This window comes from Dipodomys spectabilis, unplaced genomic scaffold (assembly GCF_019054845.1).
Source record: "Dipodomys spectabilis isolate Male_0828 unplaced genomic scaffold, ASM1905484v1 ptg000030l, whole genome shotgun sequence".
In the NCBI taxonomy this organism is placed as follows: Eukaryota; Metazoa; Chordata; class Mammalia; order Rodentia; family Heteromyidae; genus Dipodomys; species Dipodomys spectabilis.
The window spans coordinates 10,328,047-10,351,633 of NW_024870707.1; the positions used below are offsets into that span (position 1 = coordinate 10,328,047).

At 49.2% G+C, this 23,587-nt stretch overlaps 1 protein-coding gene across 3 annotated transcripts; it reads right to left on the minus strand.

Moving 5' to 3' along the window:
- Positions 1 to 16,786: 16,786 nt before the first annotated feature.
- Positions 16,787 to 22,650, minus strand: Batf2 (basic leucine zipper ATF-like transcription factor 2). 3 transcript variants are annotated; one of them, XM_042676299.1, is made up of 3 exons: positions 22,505 to 22,650; positions 20,419 to 20,523; positions 16,787 to 17,890 (listed from the first exon to the last, which is right to left on the minus strand). In XM_042676299.1, exons 1-3 carry the CDS (start codon positions 22,541 to 22,543, stop codon positions 17,081 to 17,083), a joined length of 954 nt encoding a protein of 317 aa, XP_042532233.1. In that variant the 5' UTR covers positions 22,544 to 22,650; the 3' UTR covers positions 16,787 to 17,080. The 3 variants fall into 3 exon arrangements, with proteins under 3 accessions (XP_042532233.1, XP_042532234.1, XP_042532232.1); XM_042676300.1 differs by having other exon boundaries at positions 16,787 to 17,887; positions 20,419 to 20,526; XM_042676298.1 differs by having other exon boundaries at positions 20,419 to 20,526.
- Between the last annotated feature and the right edge of the window lie 937 nt (positions 22,651 to 23,587).

The window sequence follows — 23,587 nt, forward strand, 5'->3', positions numbered from 1 at the left end:
CCAGGGGTGAGGAAGGGACCTCTGGGGACGAGGGGACCCTGCTGCTGTGCGAGAACAGAGTGGGAACTGGAAGTTTCTCTCAGGAAAGGACCGCCGAGGCCGCGGCCCCCCCCCCCCCCCCCCCCCCCGCCTCCCTCCCGCAGCCCGGGCCGCAAGGGCCGCACAGGCCCTTCCGTTACCTCAGCCCCAGGAGCTCCCAAGCCCAGCCAGGATCTTTCTTACAGCCGAACTTAGGGGTCCTCCACACCGCAGAAAAGGGGCCAAAGAGGAAGGTCCCACTTAAAAAAACACAACAACAATTCTTTGAAAACAGCGGGCGCAGACGTCGAGTGAACTTCTATGGCCTCGTGCCACAGAGGTCCTTCTGCGCAAGCGCATCAGCAGTGTATCCCGCGCATGCTCCAACCCTCCCCTCCCGGCCTCCGCCACTTCCGGGCTCCGGAAGCCTGGCTGAGGTCTGCCCTCTTCTCCCCAGGAGGATGCTTGTGGGCCCACCCGCGTGACCCCCGAACGGGCCCACCCCCGCACCCCACCACCCACCTTCCCGTAGCTCCAGGATTCATCCACTGCGTGCACCTGATATGTGTTGCGCATGTTGTCTTCAGCAACTGAGAGCCCTTACTGTGTGACGTGCATTGGGCAAACTCCTTCAATCCTCACTGCCAGGCTCTCAGGTAGTTTATGTATGTACGTGTGTATGTATGTACGTGTGTATGTATGTATGTATCTATCTATCTACTTTTTTGTACTGGTGCTTGGACTCAGGGTCTGGGCATTCTCATTTGACTTTTTTGCTCAAGGCTGGTGTCCTGCCACTGAATCACACCTCTCTTTTAGCTTTTTGCTGGTTAATTGGAGATGAAAGTCTCATAGATTTTCCTGCCTAGGCTGGCTTCAACCAATGATCTTGAATAGCTAGGATTAGAAAGGTGAGCCACAAGCACCAATTTTACAAACAGGAAGTGGGAGTGACAGGTGAACATGGGTCTGCCAAGCATCTGTCCTTCCACTTCCTGTGGATCAGGTTCTGACTGTGTTGTGAATTGTTAAGTAATTGCCCTCCACCTCTGCTAGATAGTGCTGGGTGTGCTGGGTTGGTGATGATGGATCTGCCCACTTAAGAGATGCCTACCACCTCACATTTAGTCCTATGGTCCTCTGGCATTCTCCAGCCTCCATCTTCCCTGTTCATCAGCAGTTCCTCCTGCAGAGACTGCCTCCCCCATACCACTTTAAATATTTTTTTTTTTTTTTTGAGTCCGGTCGTGGGCCTGAACTCTGGGCCTGGGCACTGTCCCTCAGCTCTTCAGCTCAAGGCTAGTGCTCTACCACTTGAGCCACAGCGCCACTTCCGGCTTTTTTTCTTTTTGCTTATGTGGTGCTGGGAATCGAACCCAGGGCCTCAGGCATGCAAGGCAAGCACTCTACCACTGAGCCACCTTCCCACCCCACCACTTTAAATCTTTCTCCTTGTATCCAGGTAAACTACTCATAGGTTGAGTGAGTCAGGACAACGAAGTACCCACTGGCAGGTGGTAATGTTCAAAGGCTTGAGAAAGCAAAGCAGGAAAAAAAAGTGAGTTAGGGGAAGCTGGAGTGGAAGTTGAATCTCCAGAAGGCCCATGCTCCATCTGAAGATGGCACCTGCCATCCATCCAGTCACCCACTGAAGACCTGTGGGGGAAATGTAGTTTGGTCATAACAGATCTGATTTTTGGGTGGAGGGGGAGTCAGTCATGGGGTTGGAACTCAGGGGCTGGACACTTGCTGTCCCTGAACTTTTTTCCTCAAGGCTAGTGCTCTACCACTTTGAGTCACAGGTACACTTCTGGTTTTGTGGTGGTTAATTGGAAATAAGAATCTCATGGAGGGGCTGGGAAGGTGGCTCAGTGGTAGAGCACTTGCCTTGCATGCATGAGGCCCTGTTCGATTCCTCAGCACCACATAAGCAAAAAGAAAAAAGCCGAAGTGGCGCTGTGGCTCAAGTGGTAGAGCGCTAGCCTTGAGCTGAAGAGCTGAGGGACAACGCCCAGGCCCAGAGTTCAGGCCCCACGACCGGACCCAAAAAACAAAACAAAACAAAAGAATCTCATGGACTTGGGCTAGGAAGGTGGCTCAGTGGTAAAGTGCTTGCCTTGCATGCTTGAGGCCCTGGGTTCGATTCCTCAGCACCCATAAGCAAAAAAAAAAAAAAGCCAGAAGTGGCACTGTGGCTCAAGTGGTAGAGCTCTAGCCTTGAGCTGAAGAGCTGAGGAGCAGTGCCCAGGCTCAGAGTAGGCCCACGACCAGACCCAAAATAAAACAAAAAAAGAATCTCATGGACTTTCCTGCCCAGATGGCTTCAAACTGTGATCCTCAGATCTTAGCATCTTAAATGGGATTACAGGGGTAAGCCACCAGTGCCTGGCTCAGATCTGATTTGTGTGTGTGTATGTGTGTGTGTGCGCGCCCATACACACACACACACACACACACACACACACACACACACACACACACACACACACACACACACACACACGCCAGTCCTAGGGCTTGAACTAAGGGCCTGAGTACTGTCCTTGAGCTTTTTTCCTTAATTTTTATACTCTACCACTTGAGCCATGCCTTTACTCTTTACTTCCAGCTTTTTGGGTGGTTAATTGAAGATAAAGAGTCTCACAGACTTTCCTGGCCACGCTGGCTTTGAACGTTGTCAGACCTCAGCCTCCTGAGTACTAGGATTATAGGTATAAGCCACCTGTACCCAGCAGATCTGACTTTTTCCCCCTATCCTAGGGTTTGAGCCCAGGGCCTTGCCAATACTAGGCAAGCACTCTATCATTAAACTGCAACCCCAGATCTAATTTTCCAATAGTAACTGAAGACCTAATTATTGTGGGAAATATCTCAATTGAAAAATGTGACAGTGTACACTGTAGTGGGAGGTAACCAGGTATAAGCAGATTCAGCCCTTGGACTTGATCTTGCCTGGCACAAACTGAAAGCTGGCCACATTGATAGGAGCTGGGTCCCAGTGTTTTTTTTGTTTTTCCTTTCTTTTTGTTGTTGTTGTTGGTGGTTGTGGGGCTTAAACTCTGGGCCTGGGCACTATCCCTTAGCTCTTCAGCTCAAGGCTCTTGCTCTACCACTTGAGCCACAGGGCCACTTCGTTTTCTGGTAGTTAATTGGAGATAAGAGGCTCATAGACTTTCCTGCCCCAGCTGGCTTTGAACCACAATTCTCAGATCTCACCCTCCAGAGTAGCTAGGATTACAGGCATGAGCCACTAACGACCTGCAGTCTGTCTCCATTTGCCCTATACTGTTCTTTGCGAGCATCTTGGGTTCCAGGACTGATCATAATATATTCATGATAGGAGACTGAAACTATCCCTAAGGAACAATAGGACTTCCTCAAGACAGACCACCTGCCAGGCAATGATAACTTGTTTATCTTGTAACAACTTCCCTGAATCACCTTCCACAAGGACTGTAATCAAGATCAATGGGGCCATTCTTGACTGGCTCTGTTTAACAAATACAGACTACCTCTCTTCTCCCAGCCCCAAGTTGTCTATTTAAAGATGGCTGAAGATGAGCTAAAGTGTTGCGTTCACGTGACTGCCTATGTGATATAATAAGCTTTGTTTTTCTGCCATTCACCATAAAGCAGGATAAACACATGAGGAGACAGGTTTTATTTCATTTTATTCTTTTGTTGGTTGTGGGGCTTGAACTCTAGGCCTGGGCACTGTCCCTCAGCTCTTCTACTTAAGGCTAACGCTCTACCACTTGAGCCACCGCACTACATCTGGTTTTCTAGTGGTTTATTGGAGATAAGAGTATCACGGACTTTCCTGCCCAGGCTGGCTTTGAACCATGGTCCTCAGATCTCAGCCTCCTGAGTAGCTAGGAGCCACTAGTACCCGGCCAAATTTTATTATTTTTAATAAATATTGAAAGTATCAGACTCCAAAATTAAAATCAGGAAAATAAAAAGATCGCCACCATGTGCCAGTGTCTCACAGTCTGTAATCCTAACCAGTTGAAGGCTGAGCAGCTTCGTATGTCAGTCCAGCGCTGACATAGGAAATAGATTTCTTATTTTAACTTTTTCTTTTGGTTGTTTGCATTTACTATGATGGATCAAACCTAGGTCCTTCGGGATTTCAGATATTGCAGCTGCTGAGCCATATTCCCAACCCTGGAGCAAACATTTAATTTTAGTAAATTAAGGACACTGGGGCACCTGTGTTCTAGGTCTCTGGGGACCTAGAGGATGCTGTTCAGGTAGCCCAGGTGTCAGGCAGACTCCCTGTAGCAGAAAATGCCTGCACTGTGATAGTTAGCAACTTGCTAAACTTAGAATGAAGAAGTGTAGCCCCCGAGGCTCACACTATCATCCAGATTACTCTGGAGGATGAGAATTCTTATCTCCAACTAACCACAAAACAGCTAGAAGTAGGTGTGTGGGTCAAGTGATAGAGTGCCAGTCTTGACCAGAAAAAGACAAGCAAGAGCTTGAGGCCATGAGTTCAAACTCCAGTACTATGCCAAAACAAAAAGGGTAAGATCACAAGGTCTCTAAGAGTTAAATTGTGAGTCACCTTACCAACTTAAAGGGTGAACAGCCAATCTAGACCCAACAAGGTCATAGAATATCATGAGAGGATATTTGAGTATCACACACAGGTACCTAAGGATTAACAAAAAGCTTCCTTCCAATCTAGGGTGGGAACATTTCTTCAAACAAAAGATTTTTAATTTCTTTTGTCAGTCCTGGGGCTTGAACTCAAGGCCTGGTCCCTGTCCCTGAGCTGCTTCTTCTTTTTTTTCTTGTCAGTTGTGGGGCTTGAACTCTGGATCTGGGCACTGTCCCTCAGCTCTTCAGCTCAAGGCAAGCACTCTACCACTTCAGCCACAGCACCACTTCTGGATTTTTCTGTGTATGTGGTACTGAGGAATGGAACCCAGGGCTTCGTAAATGCTAGACCAGCACTCTACTACTAAGTCACATTCTTAGCCCCCACAAAAGATCATTTGGTTGTTTTAGTCCTGGGGCTGAAACACAGGGCCCTGGCACTCTCCCTGAGCTCTTTTTCTCAAGACTAGTGCTCTGCTACTTTGAGCCTGGGTACCACTTCCCATTTTTTGGTGGTTAATTAGAGATAAGAGACTCAACTGGCGCCAGTGGCTCCCGCCTGTAATCCTAGCTACTCAGGAGGCTGAGATCTGAGGATCGCAGTTCAAAGCCAGCCTGGGCAGGAAAGTCTGTGAGACTCTTATCTCCAATAAACCACTAGAAAACTGGAAGTGGTGCTGTGGTGGCTCAAGCGGTAGAGTGCTCGCCTTGAGCTGAAGAGTGCAGGGACAGGCCCAAGCCCAGAGTTCAAGCCCCACGACCAACAAAAAAAAAAAAGAGTCTCAGGGACTTTCCTCCCTCAGCTAGCTTTGAACTATGATCCTCACATCTCTGCAGCAGACTAGATAAGATTAAAGAAAGGTGTGAGTCACTAGTAGTAGTTAGTGGCAAAACAAAAGATCTTTAATCTATCCAGAACAGCAAACCTTGCAGGGAGGTCGGATGTAATTCAGTAAACTCCCAAACCTTGAGACAAAGATACAGCCCTTGGGCTGTAACCCTCTAAGCTCCTAGGCTAGCACTCTAGCTGAGCCCAGGCACTACCCTAACTCCAAGCTCCTTACACTTGTGTTGGGGTAAAATCATTGTCATCTTAGAGATGATGTGTTTTTAGTTTATTGAGAGTGTATTCCCGGGCTGAGAATGTGGCTTAGTGGTTGAGTGCTTGCCTAGCATGCATGAAGCCCTGGGTTCAAGTCCTCAGTACCACCTAAACAGAAAAGACTGGAAGAGGTGCTGTGGCTCAAGTGGTAGAGTGCTAGCCTTGAGCAAAAGCAGCTCAGGGTCAGTGCCCAGGCCCTGAGTTCCAACCCCAGAACTGGCAGAGAGAGAGAGAGAGAGAGAGATCCCTTCCTGACAAATTTGCCTATCACTTTTACTATGTTTTGTGTCTAGCCCAACACATGGAAAGCTGCCCTGATTCTAGTAACTCACTAGGTCCTTGGAAGGGTTTGGGCTAAGAGACATGGCAAGGGGGAGAAATTCCAAGCAGATGATTTTAAAATTCAGGTTTTGTTTTATAGCTTTGTGTGTGTGTGTGTGTGTGTGTGTGTGTGTGTATGTGTTGTTTTGTTTTTTGCCAGTCCTGGGGCTTGAACTTAGGGCCTGGGCACTGTGTATGTGGTACCAAGGACTTGAACCCAGGGCTTCATGCATGCTAGACAAGCACTCTACCGCTAAGCCACATTCCAAGCCCTGTGATTTGGTTTGGTGTGGTTTGGTTTGGATCCTGGAGCTTGAACTCAGGGCCTGAATGCTGTCCCTGAGCTTTTTCGCTCAAGGCTAGTGCTCTACCACTTAAGCCACAGCTCCACATAGGGCTTCTTTTTGGGTGCTTTCTTTGTATTTTTTTTATTGTAAAAATACTGTACAGAGGGGTTACAGTTATATGAGCAAGGTAATGAATACATTTCCTATCGAGCATTGTGCTTTATTGGAGATAAAATTCTTATGGACTTTTCTACCTGGGCTGGCTTTGAGCCATGATCCTCAGATCTCAGCCTCCTGAGTAGTTGGAATACAGGCGTGAGCTCCCAGCACCCAGCAGGTGACAATGTGTGGCTGTGGTTCCTGCTCAGTGGCTTCTTCCATCCAAGCCTTGGGCTGGCGAATGTCAGGGCCTCACTGCTGGGATTTATCACATTTCTTTGAGTTTGGGTCGTTCTACCCACTGGCGGGGAGGGGGCGGGGCTTTACCCCTGTTGGTCCCTTTCTCCTGGAGACTCCCAGTGGAGTACTTGATTAGGGGCTCCCCACTACCACCACCACCACAGCAATAGTCTGTAGACCTGGGCTCTTCCTAAGAGGAAGAGAACAGGTCTTGTCTCCTTTAAGCCAGTGCTGCTGAGCCTGCGCATAGCTTCTTGGTCTCTAGGGCCAATGAAGGCGCCACTTAGTCACCGGCTCCACTTCATCTAGCACCTGGGGCTCCTTCCTCCACCCCATCGCTGTCTCTCTTGGGCTTCTGCTGGCCAATTACTGGCCAGGCAACAGCCCTCAGCTCAGGGAATCTGGCAAGACAATGGCTTGCACTGCCCAGGAAGCCAAGCTGCCCTGGCTCAAGAGAGGCAGCCATGCAGTGGGGCATGAGGACTCTCTTGAGGGTGGAGCCCCTCCATCTGGTTGGGGGTGCTGATCATGCCCTTCCTGTGTTTGGTGTCTAGATCAAGAAGTCCGTGGAACTTGGAGACCCCCTCCCCCCACCTCAGGTGTGAGTTCTAGCGCACAGGGAGGAGACAGCGTAGAACTGGGTTGTTCAGAGGGCCCCAGATACTTTCAGGCTTGGCCTAGACCTTGAAGGTTCTTTTTTTTTTTTTTGGGTCCAGTCGTGGGGCCTGAACTCTGGGCCTGGGCGCTGTCCCTCAGCTCTTCAGCTCAAGGCTAGCGCTCTACCATTGAGCCACAGCGCCACTTCCGACTTTTTTTCTTTTTGCTTATGTGGTGCTGAGGAATTGAACCCAGGGCCTCAGGCATGCAAGGCAAGTGCTCTACCACTGAGCCACCTTCCCAGCCCAACCTTGAAGGTTCTTGCAGGGATTAGTACTGGAGCTGAGGGCTGCAGATGGTGACAGCCAAGGACAGAACCCTAGGAAGGAAATGAATGTCCCTAGAGGGGAGTAAATCACTACCCTGGGGAAGCCCCTCCCCAGGCCCCTGAAGAAGAGGACCCCACAGCTGGGTCTCTTGGGATTCATAGATGCGCCCAAAACTCTGCAGAACATAAATGTCCAGGCCTGGCCCAGAGTTGTTCAAGAATGTGGACATGACTAAGAAAAGATCTCTAATATGGCTTGCTGTAGTTTTACTCTGTGTTCTGTCTCCTTTCCCCACCACCACCAAAAAAAAAAAAAACACAAGCCCAAGACAGACAGGGAGGAAAACCCTGCAAAGCTGGGTCAAGCTGCTGGATGTGCGGGCTGCGGGACAGGCCTCTCTAGGGAGACTGCCGCATTCACTGGCTTAGAAAAACAAGGAGCCCGAGACCTTTGAAAATGGAACGGAATTCCGCCTGAACACCCACACAGACACGACAGGACACAAGTCAGTCCCCAAGGAATGAGCTCCATCCTGCAGGATGGAAACATCCCCGAAGGCTCTGAACCAATCATCCAAAAGCAAGTCTTCCGGGGTCATTGCCTTTGGGTCACTGGAAATCCTGAAATCTCTTCCTTTCTCTCTAGTCATCCCAACACAGCCTTTGATCTGTCCATGGTTCTGATTGTTACTGGCTTCTACTCTGGGCTAAGGAATAGTTTTTTGAACTCCAGGCCCTCTACCTCTTCAGCCACACCCCAGCTGATCATCATTCTTCCGCACCCCCCCCCCCCCCAGTACTGGAGTTTGAACTCAGGGCCTTATTCTTACTTGGCTTGCTTGCTTGCCGGGCAGTCTACCACATGAGCCAAGCCTCTTGCCTAGTTAGTTATTTTGCTAGTTATTTTTAGAAATGGAGTCTCATAGATTTCTCTTCCCAGTTGGTTTTGAACAATGAGCTTCTGAATCTCAGCCTCATAAGCAGCTAAGATTACAGATGTGAACTACATGTGCCCAGCCTAATATTCATTTTTAAGTGCTGAGGATTGTGATATCTCATCACATATATGCTGAAGTATATGGAAGCCAAAAAAGAACACAGGTTATAGATAGCTCAGTGAGTTTTCATACAATGAGTACATTCATGTAACCACCACAAAGATTAAGAAACAGAGCACAAGCTGGCCAGGGTGGTGCATGACTGTAACTCCAGCTACTTAAAAGCCAGCCCGAGCAAAAGCCTATCTATCTTTTTTTTTTGGTCATTCTTGGGGCTTGAACTCTGGGCTTGGACACTGTCCCTCAGCTCTTCAGCTCAAGGCAAGCGCTCTACCACTCGAGCCACAGAGCCACTTCCGGTTTTCTAGTGGTTTATTGGAGATAAGAGTCTCATGGACTTTCCTGCCTGAGCTGGCTTTGAACCTTGATCCTCAGATCTCCTAAGTAGCTAGGATTACAGGCATGAGCCACCAGCGCCTGGCCCCCTTTTTTTTTAATACCAGTACTGGGACTTGAACTCAGAGCTTCAAGCTCTCATATTTGACTTTTTGACTTGCTACAGACACTCTACCACGTAAGCCACATTTTCCATGTAGCTTTTTTTGCTGGTTAATTGGAGATGAGGCTTTTTTTTTTTTTTTTTTTTGTCGGTTGTGGATCTTGAACTCTGGGCCTGAGCACTGTCCCTCAGTTCTTCAGTTCAGGGCTAGTGCTCTACCACTTGAGCCACAACACCACTTCCAAGTTTTTCTGCTTATATGATGCTGAGGAATTGAACCCAGAGCCTCATGCATGTGAGGCAAGAATTCTACCACTGAGCCACCTTCCCAGCCCAAGATAAGGGTCTTATGGACTTTTCTGCCCAAGATTGCTTTGCATTATGATCCTCAGATATCAGCTTTTTTTTTTTTGTTCATTATGGGGCTTGAACTCTGGGCCTGGGCACTGTCCCTTAGCTCTTCAGCTTAAGACAGGTGCTTTACCACTTGAACCACAGTGCCACTTAGGGCTTTCTGGTGGTTAATTGGAGATAAGAGTCTCCTGGACTTTCCTGCCCAGGCAGGCTTTGAACCGAGATCCTTAGATCTCAGCCTCCTGAGTAGCTAGGATTACTGGCATGAGCCACTGACACCCAGCAGATCTCAGCTTCTTGCGTAGCTAGTCCACAGGGCCTGGTTCACTATGTTAATTTTGTTTCTGTTTTCTAATTTGAAATCTAGATAAGTAGACCATGCTCTCTTCTGTGTCTGGCCTCTATAGTCATAAGTTTGTGTGGTTATTCATATTGTTTCCAAGAGTTGTTTGATCTCATTGCTATGTAGCCAGGCCTAAACATATGATATTCTACTACTTTCTTTAAGACTGGGTGTTGATAAGTTACCAAGGATGACCTTGAACTTGAGATAATCCTACCTTAGCTTCCAGAATGCTTGGATTACAGGTGTGAGCCACTAATACTTGGCTCCACTATTTATATATTCTATGGTTAATGGGTTGGTAATGTGTTTGTTCATTTATCATTATGACTATTGCTGAATAAGCATTCTTGCTCATGTTTCTTGGTGAAAAGATACCTTTCTGTATCATATATACAGATGTGTATATGTATATTTTTATTACTGTTGTGTATATATCATACATGTAGCCCATTGCTGACTGAGCCATCATTATGCAGCATATAACTACACCCAAAAGAACATATATCAGGATCTCAGAAGGACATCAGAGGGGCTGGGAAGGTGGCTCAGTGGTAGAGTGCTCGCCTCACATGCACGAGGCCTTGGGTTCAATTCCTCAGTACCACATAAACAGAAAAAGCGGGAAGTGGCACTGTGGCTCAAGTGGTAGGCACTAGTCTTTTTTTTTTTGTCAGTCATGGGGCTTGAACTCTGGGCTTGGGCACTGTCCCTGTGCTCTTCAGCTCAAGGCCAGTACTCTACCGCTTGAGCCACAGAGACACTTCCGGTTTTCTGGTGGTTTATGGGAGATAAGAATCTCACGGACTTTCCTGCCAGGGCTGGCTTTGAACCATGATCCTCAGATATCATCCTCCTGAGTAGCTAGGATTACAGACGTGAGCCACAGATGCCAGGCTCCATGAGACTCTTATCTACAATTAACTCCAAAAAGAAAATACAAGCCCGAAGTGGAGATGTAGCTCAAGTGGTAGAGCACTAGCCTTGAGCAAAAAAATCTCAGGGACAGTAACCAGGCCCTGAGTTCAGGACTGGCACACACACAGACATCAGCACTACCATGTTTGAGTCCACATTAGTCCCAATGGCCAAGAAATGGAAACAACCTAAGTGCTCACTGACTGATGAACGAATAAATGAAATATGATATTGCTATTTATTCAGTGCTTAAAAAGGAGATGCCATCATTTGCAAGGACATAGATAAACTTAGAGGACACAATGTTAAGTGAAATAAACCAGCCACCAGAAAAAAAAAATACAATCTGGGCACTGATGGCTCACATCTATAATCCTACTATTTGGAAGGATTCACAGTACAAGGATCGCTTTATGCCTGGCAAAAAGCAAGACCTTACCTCAAAAACTACCAGTGCTAGCCTTGAGCTGAAGAGCTGAGGGAGAGTGTCCAGGCCCAGAGTCCAAACCCCACAACCGGCAAAAAAAAGAAGGAAAGAAAGAAAGAAAAAAACTACCAGTGCAAAAGGGTGGAGCCAGGTGCTGGTGGCTCACGCCTGAACCTAGCTTCTCAGGAAGCTGAGATTTGAGGATCACAGTTCAGAGCCAGCCCAGGCAGGAAAGTCCATAAGACTTATTTCCAATAAACCCCCAGAAAACTGGAAAAGGCGCTATGGCTCAAAGTGGTAGAAAGCTAGCCTTAGGGAAAAAGAGGTCAAGACAGTGCCCCGACACAGACTTCAAGAAAAAAACAAGGCGGGGCTGAGGGTGGGGCTGCTGGAGACATGGTTTAAAAGGTATAGTAGGAGCTGGAAAGATGGCTCAGTGGTAGAGTGCTTGCCTTGCATGCATGAAGCCCTGGGTTCGATTCCTCAGCACCACATAAGCAGAAAAAGCCATAAGTGGTGCTATGGCTCAAGTGGTAGAGCACTAACCTTGAGCTGAAGAGCTGAGGGACAGAGCCCAGGCCCAGAATTCAGGTCACACGACCAGCGAAAAAAGAAAAAAAAAGAGAGGCTGGGAAGGTGGCTCAGTGGTAGAGTGCTTGCCTTGCATGCATGAAGCCCTGGGTTTGATTCCTCAGCACCACATAAGCAGAAAAAGCCGGAAGTGTGCTGTGGCTCAAGTGGTAAGGTGCTAGCCTTGAGCTGAAGAGGTGAGGAACAGCTCCCAGGCCCAGAGTTCAGGCTCCACAACCCACAAAAAAAAACCAAACAAACCTGTAAAGCACAAGCATGAGACCCTGAGTTCAAAGTTCAATCCCCAGTATTATATATGATATGTATGCTATTGTATCTATAAAGGAGGGATGGTGATGAATGAAAACAAAGAGATACAAGAGAATGCAGCTTGTTACTTACTCAGCATGATAGGCAGCTTCAAAGCCAGGGCCCAAGGAGGCCCCTCCCTGTGTAATTCCCCTCCTCTTAAGGGTAGGCTGAGCTCAGTGATTTACCAGAAATGGGCAGAATATGTCGATGAAAGAGAGCACAACAGGCAAGGGAAAAAGAAAGTTTATTTCCAAACTGCAGGCTGGCCTCAGGACAAGTTGGGGCCAGTCCCCGCCCCACCAGGTCTTATCTGGGGGAGGAGAAGGAGGGGTGGCCAGGTAAAGAGAAGTGTGGCCAGGTGGGAGAAGGGTGGGGCCACATGGGAAGTGGATGTGACTGCCTGCAGGTGTGCCAGTAGCCTAGGTGACCCAGGTGGAGAGTTAGCCAGGAGAGAAGAGTCTTTTCTGCCTTTCCAGGGTGAACCTTACAATGTCATTTGTGAAATTAGGTTTCAAGCACTCTGTCTTTGCAGTATACTCATAAATGGACATGTTAATTTTTTTTTTTTTTTTTTTTTGGTCACCGGGTTTGAACTCAGGGCCTAGGCACTGTCCTGAACTTTTTGCTCAAGGCTAGTGCTCTATCACATGAGCCACAGGGACACTTCCAGTTTTCTGGGGGTTAATTGGACTTTCCTGCCCAGGCTGGCTTGGAACCACAATCCTCAGATCTCAGCTTCCTGAGTGGAGCGTTTACAAGTGTGAGCCACTGGCGCCCAACCAAATCAAAACTTCTTTGTATAACTATTTGAAGATAATATTAAAGTCTGTCCTTGAGCTTGGCACCAGTGGCTCACACCTATAATCCTAACTACTCTGGAGATTAAGAGCTAAGGATCGATGTTTGGGGCCAGCATGGACAGAAAAGTCTGTGAGATTCTTATTTCCAATTAACCAGAAAAAAAAAACCAGAAGGGGAGGTTGGCTCAAGTGGTAGAGTCCTAGCCTTGAATGAACTAGCCAAGTACAACCTTAAGGCTCTGAGTTCAAGCCTCAGTACTGGTGCACACACATACACACACACACAAACACGTCCATCCTTGAGGTAAGGGACACACACACACAGTCCATATTACCTATTTTTAATTTGTCTTTTCCCTCTCTCTCTCTCTCTCAAGCTGGCTGCCATATTGAGCTATGCAGTGGAGAGACACAAATTCCTCCAGCCAACAGCTGGCAGGAAGCTGATCTCTGCAAACAGCAAGCTTGGAAGGAGGTCTTGTGAGGCCTGCACACAGCTCCGTCAGTGGGCTTTGAAGCAGATTAACCCCATATTGGGCCTTTTAACTGCAGTATCAGCCAACACCTTGATTCCAGTCCTATGAGACTGAGCCAGAAGTACCAGCTAAGTCATATGCAGATTCCAGACCCATAAAAATGTGTGACCCAGAGAAATGAGTGTTGTTTTAAGTCTCCTACTCCTTTTGCAGTACTGGGGCTAAGCTCAGAACCTCATGCTTGCTAGGCAGGCAATGTATCTCTTAAGTGTGTGTGTGTGTGTGTGTGTGTGTTGCCAGCCCTGGGCACTGTTTCTGAGGTTCTTTGGCTCCAGGCTAGCTCTCCACCACTTAAACCACCACTTCCAGTTTTCTGGTGATTAATTGGAGCTGAGTCTCATGGACATCCCTGTCTCAGCTGGCTTCAAACCATGATCCTCAGATTTCAACCTCCTGAGTAGCTAGGATTACAGTTGTGAGCCACTCTTGCCCAGTTTCCCTTTTAGTTTTAATTTTTCTTCAGGTAGGATCTCGCCTTTGCCAGAGCTGGATTCAAACCAACTCCTCCTGTTACTACCGCTACACACCATCACACTCAGCTTGTTGGTTGAGATGTGGTCTCACTGTTTGCTTAAACTGGCCTCTAACCATGATCCTCCTGATCTCCACCTCCTGAGCAGCTGGCGGTACAGGCATGAACCACCGTGTTTGGCAAGCCACAAGCTTTGGAGTCATTTGTCATCTAGCAACAACTATTAATGTAGTCAGATTTAGACATCTGGGGTATATTCAGCCTGTGAAGGGCTTACGCTACCCTGCTAGCTATGTTTACAAATTTGAGAATTACAGCTCTGGAAAAAAAAAAAATCTACATTTCCTCCCACACCTTTTTATTCTGTTTATGTTTTTGAGCAAACAATATCAAACTATAGTGACAGTTCTGGCTCTCTATTCAATTTTATTTTCTGCTTAATATGTTGGAAGTATTTTCTCACCTCATTAAATAATCTTCAAAGCCCCCTTTGTTCATAACAGCTCTTCCACAGTCCTCCAGAGGAGCAGATGGGCAGTCACTCAGCCACGCCCTTCTCGTTTCTAATTTATGGTAGAGTTTTGCCCTCTGGCATCATATCTCTTAGCTTGTGGGACCTTTCCATTTAAGGCTGCAATAAGAGTACATAGAAGGGTTGGAGGTGTGGCCCAAGGGGTAGAGAGCCTGCCTATCAAGTCAATCCTAGTCCTGCAAAGAGTACTGGTGAGACTAAAGGAACTAAACCCTTACTGATTCTTAGCTGTGTGCACTTGAGCTTGTTATTTAACTCACCTGGCCTCAGTTTTCCCTTCTGAATCACAGAGATGATAGCATTTACCTCATAGGGGTTTCACTGAGTTCATACAAGTCCAACAGCAGGATGCCTTACAGATTTCAGGATGTAGAGACACTAACTACACACACCACAGTACCTTGTTCTCATTTAGTCCCAGCCCCCAGTACCTCATGGCAAATCCATTTTGTGTGTCAGTATTGAAACTTGAACTCAGGGCCTGGGCACTGTAAGGAAACTGCAACCTTGCAGACCTAATCTCCACCCTCGACAGCAGCGCATGCGCAGTAGGTGAGGCACCGCCCATTTCTGGGCCCCCCAACCATATAAAAGGGGCCTCCCAGGAGCCAGACGGCGCCCTTTACTCCCTTTCCTCAAGATAACTTGGCCTTGTCAGTCCTGCTGGCAATAAATCTTTTCTTCTACTTGACTTTTGTCTGCGTGGTCTTTGGGGTTACTTTCTTTGTGGCTACTTTCTGCCTAGGTTACATTTTTTTCCTTCAGGCACTATTTTCCAGCTTTTGTGTTCAAGGGCTAGAACTCTACCATTTGAGCCACAGCCCTACTTCTGGCTTTTTGCTAGTTGAGATAAGCATCCATTGGTTAGCTGGGTGCTTGTGGCTCATGCCTGTAATCATCTGTACAAGCAGATTTTTTTTTTTTTGGTCGGTTGTGGGGCTTGAACTCTGGGCCTGGGCCCTGCCCCTCAGCTCTTCAGCTCAAGGCTAGCGCTCTACCACTCGAGCTACAGCGCCACTTCTAGTTTTCTGGTGGTTTATTGGAGATAGGAGTCTCACGTTCTTTCCTGCCCAGACTGGCTTTGAACTGTGATCCTCAGATCTCAGCCTCCTGAGTAGCTAGGATTATAGACGTGAGCCACCAGCGCCCAGCTGTCAGTGAGACTCTTATTTCCAATAAACCACTAGAAAACCAGAAGTGGCGCTGTGGCTCAAGTGATAGAGCTCTCACCTTGAGCTGAAGAGCTGGGGGACAGTGCCCAGGCCCAGAGTTCAAGCCCCATGACTGACAAAACAACAAAAAACAAAAAAACCTGGATGAAGAACTGGGGCTGCTACCCTCAAGACCCCCCGCCCCCCGAGGGCTCCCTAGAGTATGAGTGAAGCCCCGTATCAGAGCAGATACCCCAGTGTAACCCATCTGTGCATAAGTCCCTGATCTGCCAGCTGCCATCAGACCAGACTCAAGGGTGTTCAGGGAGTTGCTCCAGGGGCTCCACAGGTATTGAGTGTCTGGGATTGCCTAAAGTTGGACGGCTGCCTGGGAAGCCACAAGGCCGCAGGCCACCAAGTTTGAGTCCAACCCTGGCAGCTGCCCCTTTCCCCATTCTCTCCCCGCCTTGGTTCTGGAGGAGGATGGCACTGAGGTCCACTGGCCAGGCTTGTTGGGAAAGAGGCAGGGAGCCAGCGGACAATGGCCTAGAGATTGGTGTGGAAATGCAGAGCGGCCTGACCCAGGCCTAACTCCTCCTAACTCCAACCCCCCAGCTTATTTCATTTCTTTCCTGCCCGGGCTGGCTTTGAACTGGATCCTCAGATCTCAGCCTCCTGAGTAGCTAGGATTACAGGCATGAGCCACCTTCACCCAGCCCCAGCTTGTTTCTTGCTGCTGGAAACACTGCTGTGGGAAGTGGGAGCAACTCCCAGACCTCTCTGCAGCCTCTCCTCACCTAGGCTTGGACTTTGCAATGTCGCCAGCTGCAGCCAGGTTTCTCACACCCAGGGAATAACCAGGCACAGTGGAGATCCCCGGCTGCTCCCAGCACTAAACCTCTTGATTGCCTTAGGTTTCTAGGACTTGAGCTCACTTGGGCACCAGGAGACAAAGAAAGAAACAGATGGCTCCAAGAAAGTCTGCATGGGAAAAAACTTTTTTTTTAATGATAAAGACAGGGCTGGGAAGTTGGCTCAGTGGTAGAGCGCTTGCCTTGCATGCATGAGGCCCTGGGTTCAATTCCTCAGCACCACATAAGCAAAAAAAAAAAAAAAAGCTGGAAGTGGCGCTGTGGCTCAAGTGGTAGAGCGCTAGCCTTGAACTGAAGAGCTGAGGGACAGCGCCTAGGCCCAGAGTTCAGGCCCCACGACCAGACCAAAAAATAATTTTAAAGGCTATGTGACTTTATCCATGTCACTTTATCTCTCTGGTCCTATTATCTGAGAGACTGGAGTGGTAACCTTGATTTTTCTGGATGGCTATGGTGGTAAAATAAAATAATGGTGGAGATCACTGGCCACAGGAGTAACAGCTATTTCTCCATGGTAAAATCCTGAACCAACTGGTCAACTAAGAAGGGTGGCCTCCAGGAGAAATGGAGGAACAGCCTAGTGCTGAGGCTGTTGTTTCCCGAGTCCCAGGAAGGGGCAGCCCTGCTGAGGCAAATGAGCTAGAATTGAACTTGAGCAGAGGAGAGCAGTGGGAAGGCCAGGAGAGGGTGGAGGTCAGGATCCTCCTCCAGCCTTTGGCCATCTGCTCCAGGGAGCGGGAGCTCGGGCTTGTGTACCTGGCTCTGTGGACACGTGGGCCCCAAAGCCACCGTTGGGTTGCGTGCCGAAGACTCAGGCCTTCCTTTGATAGGGTGCTCCAGCCCAAGGAGCTGTGGAGGGGCAGGCTGGGCCGGGGGACTGGGCAGGTGGGCACTGAGCTTAGGACAGTACACAAGGAAGTTGGAACCAGTAGGCAAAGCAGACAGGACAGGGCTGGGGGACAGCTGGGCAGGAGAAAAAGTCACTATAGGTGGGCCAGGAGATAATGAGGGCTGTGGTGGTGGGGATGGGAGGAGGCCAGGAGAATCCTGACCCTGTGGATTTGAACACAGATGCTGGTCTAGTGGATTTGAACACAGATGCTGGTCTAGTGGATTTGAACACAGATGCTGGTCTAGTGGATTTGAACACAGATGCTGGTCTAGTGGATTTGAACACAGATGCTGGTCTAGTGGATTTGAACACAGATGCTGGTCTAAAGGAGAGGAACCTGGCTTCTTCTGGCAGCAATGTTGTCTCTCAGGGGCAGACTGTCCCTGGAGTTGCTCAGCCTGGCCCCAGCAGGTGGTAAGCAGTGGAGTTGGGGCACATTTCAGGGGGCACTGGCGCTCATGGAGGTGCAAGGTCCGGCTCCACCAGGTCAGCTCTGCCTGCAGAGTGTGGATCTCCTTCCGCAAGGCGTGGTTGTGTTTCTCCAAGGACTCATGCTGCTGGGGGTGGTGGGGGGAACAGATGGACAGGGAGGGGATGTCAGCCTGGTCATGGCCAGCACACACCCTGTGCCACTCCAGAGGCTGTATTGCTGAGAAAAGACACCACTACCTTTTGCATGTGCAGGATGGAGCCCCTTGCCCATACTCTGACCATCTGTCCACCATTATCCACCAATTCTTTGTTTTTTGTTTTTAGTGGCATGCATGCACATGTGTATGTGTGTGCGTGTTCATGTGTGTGTGTGCATGCACTTCCAGCCTGTGGCTGGTTAAGTGTAGGTAAGAGTCTTACAGACTTTTCTGCCAGGGCTGCTTTGAACCATGATCCTCAGATCTCAGCCTCCTGAATAGCGAGGGTTACAAGTGTGAGTCACCTGTGCCAAGTTCTCATCCTGTGTCCTCATAGGACTCAGACCTGCCCAATACTGGTCCCAGGCACTACCACTATTTCTCACCTAAGAAATTCTCTTGGCCTGGAGAAGTCATTCAGTAATGGCCATTAAACTATGGGCTGAAACATCTGAAGGTTTTTGAGATGCTCAGAATCCATAATCCCTGTCCAGGGGTTCAAGGCCAGCATGGCAGTCCCAGGGCAAGCTGCCAACTCTGTCTTGTTCCCTTGAATTCCTGTCATTCAATTGGAATTTGCATCTGCTACACAATCTCTGTCTCTTCTGATGCTTCCTACCTTGCCCTGTGCCGGTCCTGAGGTGGCCTTCCTGTGGCAAATGCAATGTTATTGTGTCCTAGACACCTCGAATCTGCTTAATGCCATTGCCAGGCCCCTCTAACTTGGCCTAGAAGCCCCCAGTGCTTCCAGAGCACCATGTGGGGGGACTGAGGACACTGCTTCTCAGGTTGGCAGCATGGATGTGTTTTACTGGGTAAAAGATAGCTTTTCCTACATGCTGTTCTGAGGAACACCAGTTTTGTGGAGATCCATCAAGGTGAGCCTCAATGACCATGTACACATATATAGTGGCAACAAGGATAGAAATGAAGAGAGATTTCTCTTGAGCTAGGGGATGATGTCTGTCTAATCCTAGCTATTCAGGAGGCTGAGATCTGAGGACTGCAGTTTAAAGCTAGACCTGGCCGGAAAATCCATGAGGCTCTAATCGCCAATTAACCACCAAAAAGCTACAAGTAGAGCTGTGGCTCAAGTGGTAGAGTACCAATCTTAGCCAAAAATAAAAGCTAAGAGATAGTGCCCAGGCCAAGCACCAGCCCCAGTACTAACTTGTGTGCGCCCATGTACACACACACACACACACACACACACACACACACACACACACAAATTTCATTCCACAGACCCTAGGCTGAATAACTGGAAACATCCTTGGTTCCCTATGTGTGACACTTTAAAAGGAGAAGTTGCAGGCAGGGGCATTTTGCATAAGAATGTGGCTGAGGCCAAGGACTCCAGGTTCAGTGGCCTCACTGTCATACTGGTTTCTGCTTGTGGAATGGATGTTTCTTTTTTTTTTTTTCTGGGTCCAGTCGTGGGGCCTGAACTCTGGGCCTGGGCGCTGTCCCTCAGCTCTTCAGCTCAAGGCTAGCGCTCTACCACTTGAGCCACAGCACCACTTCTGGCTTTTTTCTTTGTGCTTATGTGGTGCTGAGGAATCGAACCCAGGGCCTCAGGCATGCAAGGCAAGCGCTCTACCACTGAGCCACCTTCCCAGCCCTGGAATGGACGTTTCTAAACCTCAGCTGAGCACGCGTGGCTCACACTTGTAATCCTAGCTACTCAGGAGGCTGGGGTATGAGAATTCTGGTTCAAAGCCAGCACGCTTATCTCCAATTAAGCACAAAAAATGGCAGAAGTGGAGCTGTGACTCAAGTGGTAGATTGCTAAACTTGAGCACAAAAGCCCAGAGACAGCGCCTAGGCCTTGAGTTCAAGTCCCTGGACAGGCACAAAAAGAAAAGAAAAAAAAAAACACATCTGTTGAAGCCACATTTCCCAACTGACTGTAAAGATAAGACTTTTAGGAAGTAATTTAGATTAAATGAGGTCAAAAGGGTAAGGGTTTAATCTGATAGGGCTGGTGGCCTTATTAGCAGAGAAAGGGAGAAGGGTCACTCTCCTGTCACACCTGTAGAGAGGCCACAAGTACTCATCACCAAGATGGCCACTTATAAGCCAGGCTGGGAGCCCTTAGCAGGAAGAAAACCAAGGGGCACCTTGACCCACCAAATGCTGAACTGTCTGTGTTGAAGCCCATCTATGGCTTTGCATGGTGGTCTGAGCAGATGGCATATGGCCCCAGAGCTTCCCATTGCCTAGAATAGAACAGTGCCAAGCAAAGAGGAGATTTAACAGTTTGCTGTGGAGCAAGGGGACATCCATGAGGCCTTCCCCAGATGCAGGCTGGGCAAATGCTGGCACCATGTTCCTGTCAGGATTTCCCAGCCTCTAGAACCAGGAGCTAAATACAACTCTTTTCTTTATAAGTTAACCCAGTCTGTGGTGCTGTGTTACAGAAACAGAAGACAGACTAAGACAGAGGGCATCCCCACCTCGTGCAGGGCATCTGCCTTGTCCGTGTGCTTCTGCCGGCTGCGCTGGGCGGCCACCCGGTTCTTCTGTTTCTTCTTCAGCTGCCTCTGACACTCCACCTGGTTCTGCTAGGCATAAAAGAAGGCTCTAGGGTCCTGGCAGGGGACCTGAGCTCCTCTCTCTCCCTCGGCACCCAAAGCACAGGTACTTCCTTGTAATGCCGGTCCTATCCAGTATGCTGCTCACAGCTCAACTGGGAGGTGAGGAAGCCTAGATAATTGGTTTTTATTATTTTTATGCCGGTCCTGGGGCTTGAACTCAGGGCCTGGGCACTGTCCCTGAGCTTCTTTGGCTCAAGGCTAGCACTCTACCACTTGAACCATAGCACCACTTCTGTATTTTTCTGAGTAGTTTATTGGCTATAAGAGTGTCACTGATTGGGCTGGGAAGGTGGCTCAGTGGTAGAGCGCTTGCCTTGCCTTGGGTTCGATTCCTCAGCACCACATAAGCAAAAATAAAAAAAGCTGGAAGTGGCGTTGTGGCTCAAGTGGTAGAGTGCTAGCCTTGAGCTGAAGAGCTGAGGGACAGCACCCAGGCCCAGAGTTCAGGCCCCACAACCGGACCCCCCAAAAAAAGAAAAGAAAAGAAACAAAAAGTGTCACTGATTTACCTGCCCAGGCTGGCTTTGAACTCTAATCCTCAGATCTCAGCCTCCTGAGTAGCTAGGATTACAGGAGTGCGCTACTGGCACCTGGCTAGAAGCCTGAAATTTAAGCTCAGACAGAAAGGGCTTCAAACAGGCCAAGTCTCTCTGGATTAGGCACTCATGTCCCTAAGCCCAGTTACCTCACCTGTACCTAAAGGCACAGGGGACCTTCTTTTCGCCAAGAGTGGAGGAGAGAATCTGGCACAGGTGGCCTTGTGCCAGCCAGGAATGGCAAAGGTCAGCGCTGTTATGCCAACTGCTGTGGTTTCCACAGACCAGGTGCTGAGGTTCCCTACCCGATGGCTCGGTGAGGGCAGGGCCAGGGCTGACTCAGTTCCATGTGCCATGCCCAGCTTGGGTCTGAAACAGATGTTCATTTGCTCAACAAACATCTGTTGACCACCTACTACTATGTGCCAGAGCCTCAGCTAGGACACAGCAGCCAATAAACCAGACAAAACTCCCTGTCCACGTGATCACTCTACAGTGGGCCCGCAGCCATAGGCAAAGACAGAAGAGTGGACCCCAGGATTAACAGTGGTGTCACCCGCCCCCCCACAAAACCTGGGAACCATGAAACCTGGATGAAACATCTCATCCAAATGCCCAGAGCTCTGGAAAACGAGGGCAAGAGGAGAGAGTTAGCTCGCCCCCCCTGCGGAAGTGTGACAGGTATAAGGGCCTAGTGACCCTGCCCAGGGACTCTGGATCTGGATGTCCCCAGTTCGCGGCTACCCCGGGCCCTGTCCTCCCAGGGACTCCTGAGCGCAGCAGGTTCATTTTGGACTCTGGAGAGTCACAAGATCAGAGGCTGGGGAAAGGAGGGGGAGAAACCACAGCTGGGGAGACTTGGGGAGGGAAGAAGAGACTGGAAGACAGTAAGGGATGAGCTTGTGAACGGGAGGAGGCAGGGACCCAATTCTAAACTCAAATCTGGTCTGGAATATGAGAGCTCGGGAGGCTCATCCCAACGCCCCCAGCTCTTCAGGAGAGGAACAGCCAGCCAGGCACTGGAGACTCACACCTGTAATCCTAACTCTGCAGGAGACAGATCTCAGGATCCATGTTCTAAGCCAGCCAGGCAAGAGAGTCTGATGACTCATCTCCAATTAACCACCAAAAAGCTGCAAGTGGAGCTGTGGTTCAAGTGGTACAGCACCAAACTTGAGCAAAAACAAAAAGCTAAGTGACCGTGCTCAGGGCCTGAGTTCCAGCCCCAATACCAGTGCACGCACATACAAATTGAGACCCAGGAAAGAGGAGGATGCACCCTGTGTGTGCGCGGAAGTGGGACAAGAACTCTGGCTGTATCCCTCCCCCTCCCATCCCCCATTGTCCAGACCCTGGGAAGGAACCTCAGCTTACTCCCCTTCTCCCCCATTCCTGGTCCCGATACTCACTGTCCCAGACAGCAGCACATCCCGGCCACAGAGGTGCATGGCTCAGGCAGGAGTGGCAGAGGTCCCCACCGGCATCTGCGACCTCCCGGTGCCCTCTGGGGGCCGCTGAGGAAGTGGTGCCTCTTTAAGTCCTCAGTGACCACTCCCCGCCCCCCCTCCCCTCTGCAAGTCCAGTTTCAGTTTCTTCTAAAGCCACCAGCTGCTCAGAATCCCTGGCTCAGGCTTGCTCACGTGGCTGGGATTTCCTAACATGCACTGGCCTTCCGGTGGGGCCCCTTCTCTGGGAGGAGGCCAGGTGAGGGCGGAGTAGAGGGGCATGGAAGGCCAGGTGTCAGGTGGTGCTCTAGGGAAGAAGGACCTTCAGGCTGCCAGGGACAGAGCCAAGAGGAGGAGCCAGTGGGGTCCCAGAGCTTATGTGGGGTTGTGGGGAGCCCCTGTTTTCTGGGGGAGAGCCCAGGTTTACAATCTTCATTGAAGCTGTGCAGCTTGGAGAAGATGATTCACCCTCTCTGGGCCTTCGTTTCCTCATCAGTAAAGGGTATCGGAGGAATGATACAGATTCCCAGGCTTAAGGTCGGGTCTGAGTGAAACAATGCAACCGTCCTAAACCTTATAAGGCCCTCAGAAGTTTTAGTTTTACCAGATGGGTAAAATACCACACAACATGGAGAGACCGGCTTCCCAGTCATGTGACCTGAGTAGGTAAACTCACCCTTGCTGTAGTTTTGGTTCCAAATCTATAAGGAGAGGGTGGAAATCATTTTGTGACGAATATATAATGAATGAAGGTGAGTTGCATGAACCATGCCAGTGCAAGGTCTGCAAAGAAATGTCTCAATCATAAGGGTAGGAGATGAAACTAAGCGTATAATCAGGCCTAAAAGGCCGGAGCACCCAGTTATATAATAGCAACTGCCATGAGATCTGAACAATATAGACAGGAGCCAGTCGCTCACGCCTGTAATCCTAGCTACTCAGGACCTAAAACTGAGGATTATGGTTCAAAACCAACCCAGACCAGAAAGTCTATAAAACTCTTATCTCCAATTAACCACCAAAAGCTAGAAGTGGAACTGTGGCTCA